The sequence below is a fragment of the Pteropus vampyrus genome, unplaced genomic scaffold, assembly GCF_000151845.1.
Source record: "Pteropus vampyrus isolate Shadow unplaced genomic scaffold, Pvam_2.0 Scaffold24, whole genome shotgun sequence".
In the NCBI taxonomy this organism is placed as follows: Eukaryota; Metazoa; Chordata; class Mammalia; order Chiroptera; family Pteropodidae; genus Pteropus; species Pteropus vampyrus.
Window position 1 is genome coordinate 11,482,373 of NW_011888805.1, and position 10,921 is coordinate 11,493,293.

The window sequence follows — 10,921 nt, forward strand, 5'->3', positions numbered from 1 at the left end:
ATGCCTCCTGTGACCTTTTTTCCCTGGTAAGTTAAGGAACAACAACATGAATAGAGTGGAGACTTAGAGGAGGCAACTGGAGATACTGCAAGACTCCAAGCTGTAGTGCTGAGTTTAAAATAATTAAATGTGAGCACTGAAATAATAGACCAGAGACGCTATGGTAAGCAGTTTTATTGTGTTACCATTTTTTGTTTCAGGTGCTGTTACACTACCAAACTGTCAGTGAACCTGCCGTTATTAAACGATTGATTAGCATCTTAAACAAAAGCACAGGTGAAGTCACCAAGAAGAAGCCTAAGTGAGTGTTTTAAAGCATAAATAATAAACACAGGCAATTTAAGCAAATTTCTTACAGTTTGATTCATGTAATATTTCTTTTGGTAGTAAGTGAAGTCCGTTTTTACTTTTCCAGAAATCATTTTTTTTTTTTTCAAGGACTAGATTAAAACACACAAAAACAAATATTTAAACACCTGTTTAGGTATCAGTGCCTGATATAGTTTCTGTTCTATATGGTAGTGGTGGGGTATGAATTGTAAATAAAAATAGAAATAGAAATGTATATGTATGTATGAAGCTCTAAATACAGATGATATAAAAATAAAGGCACTTAAAAAATCAGTGTTACACTTTAAAGGATAAATTTGATATATTATCCTTTGGTTCCAAATTCTAGCTGAGTCATCTTCACAACTTTCTTGTCTCCTTAATGAGAATCATTCCTTATGCAAAGAATACCCCAGGAAGAAAGTGAACTACACACTCTGTAGTACTTAGTTTTTCCCTACCCAGAAAGTATTTTCCTTCTGCTCGAAGTCCAACTAGAGCTTTAAATTAAGGTGGTCATCATCATGCTGGTTTCCTCTGACTACCAGTAATATCCAGGCCTTGTGCAGACAGTTTACCTTTGGCTGGGACAAAGTTGAGATTTTTCAAAGGAAGTGCTTCCTGAGAAACTTAAGTTGCTTGCCCCAGTTCAATTAAAGGCTAACCACAGTTTGGCTTGGCTGCTTCAGCTTTGGGGTTTTCCTCATTTCAACCCTATGGGGAATCCCACCCAAAATCCCCTTTTTTCAGTCCTTGAGCGTTCCTCCTCATTTGCACCTGTGTAAGAAGCCAAAGGTGGTTACTGGGTTAATGAGTTGCTGCAGGTGGAAGAGAGAATCTTCACACTGCTCTAAACTCCTGCCTCTTTCTCCGTTATGAAGGAAGGGCTACTTAACATCTCTTAAAGATAGTTCTTTATTTTAACCTGAGCCTTTAGCTTCTAGCATGAGTGTCTGCCATAATGTTTTGAGAAATGTGATGTAATTAATGACTAACATTTCTTGAGGACCACTATATTTTAGGCTCCATCATGAATGCTTTCACGTGGTTATATCCTCAGGTACTACATGAAGCAAGTACTATTACTTTTCCCATTTTTCAGATGAGGATACTGAGGCTTAGAGAGGTTGTATAACATGTTAAAGGTCACAAAACTAGCAAGTAGCATTACCAAGACTCTAACCCAGTCATTCGGTTCACATAAATTATATTCTTTTTGTCAGGAGTCAGGTTGTTTGACCCAGACCAGAGATATGGTTAATTCTTAATCTGAAATTGCTTCATCATATCTAATCCTGAATTTTCCCCTCACTGCTCCTGCTACAAAGTTTTAGCTCAGTGATGTTAGGTCTTAATATACTCTCGTGTTAGTTTTCTCTGCCATCTTATTTGTAATTTAGTCCTCTTATTTGCACTGACACCATTTGGCCTTTTCATTTACACAATAGGCACATTGTAGATTTAATTGCTTTATATATAGTGAAATTGAACTTTTTAGTAACTAAGCACAAATTATGACTACATTAGATGCTTTCCTCCCTAAGGAATGAGACTTTGGGCTGAAATGGTCTAAAACCAATATTTGAAAATTTTAGACTAAGTTTTTAGAAATTTTTATTCTGTATGTCTCTGAACTGAACTGATTTTTCAGAAGGCAAGTTTATGATTGCTGCCCTCTATCCTTCTAGAGCACATCAAAATTAAATTAGAGAACATTTTCAAAATGTACCCCTTTGAGTTCGACCTATTTTATTAAGTATGGGTTGGGCCCATGTACAAGGATTTGGTATATTTGCTTATTCGTGTGAACCCATTTACAATCAGGCCCATGTCTCATCCCCTTTTATTTCCTACAAACATCATGTGGGAAAATCCTATGTGATTTTGTCCTGAATATCTGTTAAAGAATCACTGTTCCTCCATGCAGACAGAGAGAGGGAGAGAGAGAGATTTAGAGTAGTTCGTTGGCACTAGGGGATTATCCTCTTAAAGACAACTTCCTGACACATAATCTACCAATTAGAATTTTACTAAGGAAGACATGGGGCATTGCATCCCTGTTTTAAAGTTCAGTTGCCTCACTTTCTTTATGAGATAATTGAGCCTCTCTCTTTCATGAGGGAATGAAAGGGAGGGCTTTGGTGGAGGCGCCTTGAGCATATTTTAGGTTATGGGGTCCTTCAAGGGCTAGAGCGATATTTGGAAAATTGGCACTATATATATGACAAATAATGAACTAGCTAATATGTCTTAAATCTAAAATTACTCCTGTCATCTTTTTTCAACTAACCCAGAAAAATTAAAAGCACATATTTTCATTTTAAGAAAAAATTTTTTCTTTTTACGTTTTTGAAAGACTAAGTCGATTTGTCAATTATGAAGTATTTTCTTTTCAAGTTGTTAATACATTTATTCACCTCTATTGGATATCCATTTGTTCCTTTGTTTTTTTTTCTTCATAGATTATTGAGTAAAGGCCAGAATGCCTTGGTAGAGCTGCAGACACAAAGACCAATCGCTCTTGAGCTCTACAAAGACTTTAAAGAGCTGGGGAGATTTATGCTGCGTTACAGTGGTTCCACGATAGCTGCTGGTGTAGTCACTGAGGTATTTTAAAGTGGCCGACTGTGTATCCATGGTTCAATGTCTTTTCTTTTTCTGCTTTTTAAGAATGATTACAGAGGTTTTATGGCTTAAGGGAAACACAGTTGTCGTATTAGAACAAGATTTTAAAATTTATATTAAAAAATTAAAAGAAAGATGGGAAGAAAATGTTAGGTCTTAGAACTTCCTGCAGGTGGACTTCTAAACTATTTTCTCCACCAATAATATCACTCAAAATTAAAGGAAATCTGTTGAAAAATCTGTAAGTATGCAATCCAGGTTATGAGAATACAGACTTTAAGAGTCAAATGAATTGGGAGTAGTAATTTCATTTAATGGAAGAGCCCTTATTAAATTTTTTTCTTTAAATAATTGGCTCTAAGGGCATTTGAAATGATTCATTCAAAAACTTCAGTTAAAATATTAGTAATGTTTCTAAAACAAACCTATAATGTAATGTGAGGTGCAGTTGAGTTTTGGAGAAAATAGCCTGAAATGAACCTAAAAATTTCAATAATTAAAATTTTCTTCCACATTATCATGATCAATATAAATCTAATGGATATTATAGTTTTAAAAGGGAATTTATTAGTTTTTTAAATTATTTTCTGCATAAAACTTATTGGATGTATACTTTGGACATAGGGCGTTAGGTTGCATCACTACTCAGTTACGAAATACAAATCAGTAGTTGATAGTTGATCACAGGAATGGGGAGCATGGCAGAGGGAATGCAGTTAGCATTAATATGATGGCTAAGTGGAGGGCCAGGGGACGGAGGGAGCAATTGGGGGGATCATTTTATGAACTATATAGATGTCTAACCAATGTACTGAATACTCGAAACTAATTTAAATAAATAAATTTTTTGAAAAAGAAAGATATTAAAAAGGAAAAAAAACCCTCAGTAATGCATGTATCATGTAAAAGGCTCTAGAGTTAAACTGTCCACGTTTGTGTTACCGTTCCACTGATTGCTAGCAGCACGTGTACAATATTTCTCCTTCAATTTATCCTTCTATAAAAAAACAAGGTAGTAGAATCTACCTCCTAGAATTGTGAAATAAAATGATCTATAGAAAGATTTGGCACAGTAATTGACACATATAATAATTCAATAAATGTTATCTAACATCATTCTTATCAATATCATACTTAATCTGTCAAAGCATTCTTTATAAAAGAACATTCTAAAAATAAGATACAGTTTCTTGTGGGAAATAATGGGGAGATTATAGTTAATCTCAGAAATAGCATGACCAGGGAAGGGAAAAAGTGGCAAGAAAAAGCAAGTTTCATCTTGATATAATGATTATTTCACTGCCGCTTTCTTTTTGTTGTTCTTGTAACATGACTGATTAAATTATAGCAAATATGTTTTTCTTCTTTGCAGATAAAAGAATGATGGGTCAGAATTTCTACCATGTTTCCAAATGCAAGGAAATCGCTAACCTCTGTTTTTATAGAATCCAGTTATTCACTTAAAAGAAGAAGGTGCAATTGATGAGAGAGAAAATTAAAGCTGTAACCAGCTACAAAGAAGTATTTATTAATCATCATTCCTGCAAAATTTCAAGTCACCAACTGGCACAGAAAGGCTAATATTGTGCTTTTATTTTAAAAACCAGCCTTCCCTTTGAAATGTTTAGTGAATGGATTTACTTTGCTAAGATTTATGAAAACTGTCAGAAATATGTATTAGAAGACATCGAATCATCATGAAATGAACGCTACTTCCAGCTAAACCACAGAATGTTTACAGTTTTCTATTTCGATTTTCAACTCTACTGCATACATTTTAAGGAAAAATAGCTAAATTTGGTTGTTGAAGTAGTTAATATTTGACCTGCACAATTTTTTTTTTTGTTTATTTTTGGTTAACGCTAAGTAAAGAATTGATAAAGGTTATAAGAAAGGTATTTTGTGTTGAGCATAAGAATGTTCTTCCTCAATAAGTAAACTTTTTTGAAAGATTAGTTTGGAATTAGTGGAAACTGTTCCTTTATTATTTAAGGTATAAAGCCAACTAATAAAATGTCTTAGTTTGAGCATAACAGCAAAGCGTGTTTTGTTTCTTAAATGCTTATGAGAGTCTCTACCACTGTCACTAAATGTGACTTGGGGGTTTTATGGGCCCTTTTCCACCTGAGTTTTCCTGATGCTTTTCACATGAATTCTGGCTTTTTATCTCAATAACAAATCAAATTTAGTTTCATCCATTTCTAACCATAACTTTTTTCTCATTCTCACTTTTAGAATTACATTTTGATGACTCTTATCTACCTTATAGACTGTAAGTTCCCTGTAAGAGTCATGCTTTTTTTAAAGTTTCAGCAACAAAACTTCCAAGGTATATTTAGTAACGAGTATTTGTTGAGTGTCCTCCTGGGTATAAATTGCTTTAGAGTGGATTTTGTCCTCAACCGAGCCTGGAATTCGGATCTGATGGACTCTCTGATAAACTTTTTAAATTGGTAAATGATGTCATTTGTATGTAAAACATCATTTTTTCTTCCTAAGCGAAGAATGGCATCCATGGTAAAGGACACAGAGCATAAATGCGCAGCTTGGTGGGTGATCACAGAGTGAACACACCGTGTGATACATTTCTTACTAAAAAAGTATTTGTGTAGTTGTCACTTCAGAGTAAACTTGCTAAGGTAAGGAATTGTTTTTTATAAAATTTATCGGGAATTTAACAGATACATCTGACAGAAACCTAATTTAAAGTAACTTAAGCAAAAAAGAATGACTAGCAGTAGCCCCAGCTTTGAGTTAGATCAAGCCGCTAGCGTTTAGATCCTCGTCTGGGGGAAGGCCGAAAGAGCATGTCTTTTTCCAGGAACCCTAGAAACATCTGTCACCAACTATAATTGAGTGTAATTTCTTTCCTTGGGGCATCCTTGGGGCTGGATGTGAAGTGAATATCACTCAAAGCACATAGCTGAGAATTGTAGGGAGAGGGTTGGAAATTGTACTATTAGGAAGGGAAGATGGTTTGGTGGGTGGGGGGTGGCAAAAACGAGAAACATCCACTCTATTATATGAGGCCATGATAGAATTAAGAATTTTAAATAAGAATTTATTGTAAAACGAACAGTAGTAGCAGTAGAAATGAACGAGTTTATTTCTTCCTGCTCAAATTGTGATAAAGTGCAGACTTTTTATTCACCTTATGTTTACAATTGATTGTTGTTAAAGGGGGTGGTGATACTAAGAGGACCCACTGTGAGAGAAGAGTGTTGGCAGTGGGGTTAAGAGACGGGGTACAAGAAGCATGCCCAAGCTTGATTTTGGTCTGATTTCCTCCCCTTGAAACTTCCATCTATAATAGAACATCCATTTTGTCTCATTTTGTTATAAGTACTTCTCATCTTCCTATTTATGGTTTCACCATTTCTTCATACTAGTGGCTTTGTCCTCTGTTCTCGACTCTTTGTGAGGCTCTACTGATCAATTACTTGAGGGTAGCTTGGCCTGTACACATTACAGATCCATGTTTTGACTGGTTAGTGTTTTTTCACACGTTCATTTTTTCTGATAATATTTCAGCCCCCTATATTGTGAAAGGTGTTTTAGAAAACTATTTCTAGAAATAATCTTTCCCATGAATATGCAGATCAATAATATCAATCATTGTTACAATGTAATAACTTACTTTAGAAAATTTGAAAAATACAGAAAAGTACAGGGAAGAATAAAATTCACCCATAGTTCTATTGCCTAAATATTACTGCTCTAACATTTTGATGTATTTCTTTTCTCTACAGTAAAATTTTTGTTAGGTAATTGTAATGGTTAGTCAAGATCTTTTTATGTCAAGATTTTTCAATTAAAATATTAATAGCTTTTTTTAATGATGTAAAAATACAAAATTACATGCCATGATGTATAAGAATCAGTCGAGATTATACAGCTAAAAAAAAAAAAAGCTTCCAAATGAGAAGGTCTCATAAAAACTACTGGGTCATCATATTCTAGTTTTCCTCTAAAATGTCCATATTAATATGTGAATAGAATACATTCCTTCCTTCCTAAATATGAATCTGCCGTGTTCCAGGCACAAGGAAGAGCTCCTGAGCCCTGGTCTTGAAAGGGGTGACAGTCCAGTCAGGGGAGTTCTCAGTACCATAAACTACAAACAAGAATTAACAGCATGAAGGCATCCAGGAGGAATCCCCTACAGACAGTGTGGAAGGTACTAGGTGAGCAGGTGGAGCCATTAATGCTGAAGTAAGATTTTACTTACATAAAACATTCTCTTTAGTCCAAGTAACTCAATGTGTAATCACAGCCTCTTTCCTGCTAATTCAGAAATTAGGGGGAAGGGGGAGGCAGGTTTTGCATTGGCAAAATCAACCTGCAGGGCAGCTTTTGGCTTCCAAACTAGCAACACCGAAAATCTTACCAACCCTCTGTTTAAACCATTGTTTAGAACTCATTCACCCCCAATAAGAGCCACAGCAATGAGAATCTTTAACAGTGGGACCGAAGCTGGCACAAGGCTGCAGACTCAGTAGCTGACATGAAGAAGGATGGATGCAGGAGGCAAGATGAGCCTAACCATAACCTTCGCTGAAGCCCTTTAAAGCCCGTAGGCATCAGAGGTCTTAGAATCTTAGAAAAGATAGAACTCATGGGGTAATTCACAGTTTGGTTCTTTGAAGATGCCAAAGCCACACAAGATTAAAAAAAAAAAAAGCCTATGAAACACGAGGGATGAGATGAGGTGTATAACTATACATGATAAAGATAAATTAAGATATTGTGTGTAACAGTTTTGATTCTTGTGTCCCAGCTTAATGCCACTTTCCCAGGGAACCCCTGGTTTCTGACTAGTGTAAAGGAGAATGAGTTACTGTGTGCTTTCATAGAACCTTGTCTCTCTCCTTAGAATGCTTTCAAGGCTGCAATTTTACATTTATTGTATGATTAATTATTGTTCTCTCCTTCCACTGAAATGCAAGTCCCAAGAGGAAAGAGACCTTTCCTGTTTTTTTTTTTTTTTAAACTATTATTTTTCAGCAACTGGTATAGTCCCTAGCACATCAAATTGTTAAATGAATGAAAGCATTGATGCTGGTGGTAGCATTATGGATGATTTTAATTTCTCTATGTCTTTATTATCTGAAAATTACAAGTTTTTATTTCCATTATAATGTGTGCGAAGGGGCTATTTTTATAATGAAGGAAAAAGAAAACTTGTCATAAGCAAACTTTAGAACTGCTTCTGTCTGTCCTTCTGTTTGGTGAATCACTGCCCTAGTTTGGAGTCTTTTCCTGAACTGGGGTGAGCCTCTTGAGCCTGAAAGATTCAAGTGTGCTTGCATTTCAGAATGGGAACCAGCAGTCACCTGGCTGCCAGGGATTCTGCTAGCACCTAAGTGGACCGTGAGGTGGCTGAAGGTAATCGAAGCATTCTTACTTTCCAACACTAGGCTCGAATATATATATATATATATATTTTAATTTAGAGATGATTTTAAAAACATGGTAACAAATCTATGGAAACATCTGCAGTTCATGAAGAGTGATGTTCACAGCATGTGGAGACAAAAAACCTTTCAGGCATATTACAGGAAACAAGTTTTCTTTAAATAACTGCTACGTGGTGTCTGTAAAATCTGAGACGGTTGCTGAGTTAAGAAAAGAATCAGGATAGGTTAGAAAAGACTACATGGGAACCTAAATCATAGTAGCAAAATTCAAATATTCATTGAAGGCTGTAAAAACAGTTAATCACAAAAAGTGGAACTGATGATCTAGAAGCTGTCTTTGGAAACCACCTCTAGAATGCAGATAGGTGAAAATGATGAACAGGAAGACCCCAAGGTACACATGAAGAGTGTATACCATATTTTATGTAAAATATCACAAAGAGATTACAGCCACTTTTTTCGTTAAAACTTTTAAAGTTTTGAGATTAAAACAAGTCTTGGGACTAAAAAACTCCCCAACAAGTCATCTTAAAGGAAATAAAAATTATCCTCAGTCTTTTCTGCAGCACTGAATTCCAAAAGACAAAGGAACACAGGAGTTAAATACATAAACCTTTAAGTGATAGGAATTGTAACCCACAAATTCATTACCCAGCTATGGCATCCTTTGTAGGTGAGGGTAAGAAAGTCTCAGGAGATGTCCTGGGAGAGCTGTGAAGGGCTTAAAATGATCAAATCACAAAAAGGTAGTTCAAAACCTTAAGACTGGGGAGGTCACGATACAAAATTCTGCAGCAGGCATATATTGATGCCCATCATTTGATGTCATCAGTCAAAGACCACCAGGACACAACTAGTCAAAATTATTTTTATTGAGGCTTGCTTACTGGAGCAACAGACCATGGAGGTGCTTCTTAGTAAGAAGGTGTAAGGAGGGGTTTGTTAAAGAATTTGAGCACACATAGCTAATTTTGAGGAGGGCTCATGTGAGTGGGGGTTTCTTCTGCATTGGATGCTGTCAGAATGGGAGTAATTCTGCAATTGGGTATCAGTTTTTATCTAGGAGGTAGGAGAAACGGAACGAAGTAAAGTAGAAGCAGTTGCTCATGTTAGCCACAAGAGGGGGTTGCTTAGTCATTTTTATGGTTTGCACAGTGACTTTTGGTCTATTTCACTTCTTCAAAATCACGGTGACCTCCTCTGATGTCGATGATTTAGGAATTGTTAATGTTCAGTAAGAGAATACCATGACCTAGCTGCGAATAACAGGCTCACGTTGAAAGCATTTACATATGCAGCAATAAATTAATAGTGTAAAACAAAATAATGAAATAAGTCATTAAATTATACCTCAAATATGGGGACATGAAGGAGGGGAAGAACAAAGATTAAGTTTAGATTTTTCTCTTAAAAAGACTCAAACTGCAAAGCTAATGATAAGCTGTTTACAAAAGACATGTCTAAAACTATAGATTGGAAGAAAAAATACACAGATGTATCAAGGAAGTAAAGATAACTACCATGGTTTCGGTGTTTACATATGTCAGGCAGTTTTCACACAATTGTTCATTTTTATAATTATATAAGGTAGGCATTATTAATGTCAGCCTATAAATAAGAATACTGAAGTTCAGAGATTAATAAAAACCAACAAGTCAATTATAGAGCCATGATTTAAATCTTGATTTAAGCCTGACTGGAAGGCATGTTCACTACACCACATTGCCTCTCCAGAAATCAAGGGTAACAATGTTAATACTGGACTAAATTTAAGGCAAGCAAACAAACAAAAAACCTTGATGATTATATAGAGAACCATTTCATATTGATAAGAGGTACAATCGTGAGCAAAAAAATGAAACAAGTACCAAATAGCATCAAAATGCATAATGAAAATTAGAAATAAAAAATTAAAGGACATAATTATTAAGGAATTCTCACGGCACCGCCTTATAGATTAAGGAAACAAACAAAAAGTCAGAAGACTTGAGTAACAACAATAAAGTAGAAAGAATGAACATAAATGCAGAGAGAACACAGTTATAAGTTTCCTTCAAGAATTTGATAATGAGATAATACTACTCTTGGAGAGTTATGTTACAAAGGCAACTCAGTGGATCAGACCATAGATATGGACTTATCTTTCAGCTTTGGAACGTCTTAAACAGATTAATTTTCCCTTTCTGTACGACAAATATTGGAATTATTTGGTTAGAGCATACAAAATAGCTGGGTGAAATATTTTAATCTTTAATATTTACTTAAGTGGAACTATAAATAAGCAAAAATAAAAAATAAAAATAAAATAAAAAATGACCAGACAAGTTTAAAGTTAACCAAAATATAACTTAAAAATGAAACATATAATTAAAACTAAAAATTGGTATTTAGATTAAACGAATTAGATACAACTAAAAAAAAGAATGAGTGACGCAAATATATAATATATATGTATACACAGGACGTGGTTCCATAGTGTAGTGGTTTAGCACGTCTGTTTTACATGCAGAAAGTTCTGGATTCATGCCCCAGTGGAGCCATAGTTCATA

At 35.0% G+C, this 10,921-nt stretch overlaps 1 protein-coding gene across 2 annotated transcripts in view; it reads left to right on the plus strand.

Annotated features, from left to right (window-relative positions):
• HBS1L (HBS1 like translational GTPase) overlaps positions 1–4,990 on the plus strand; it is a 79,967-nt gene extending 74,977 nt beyond the window's left edge. For both annotated transcript variants that reach the window (XM_011356187.2, XM_011356189.2), the window contains 3 exons: positions 201–301; positions 2,793–2,937; positions 4,328–4,990. In XM_011356187.2, the coding sequence (XP_011354489.1) occupies positions 201–301; positions 2,793–2,937; positions 4,328–4,339 (258 nt within the window). In that variant the 3' untranslated portion in view covers positions 4,340–4,990. The remainder of the gene's footprint in view (positions 1–200; positions 302–2,792; positions 2,938–4,327) is intronic.
• The last annotated feature ends 5,931 nt before the right edge of the window (positions 4,991–10,921 follow it).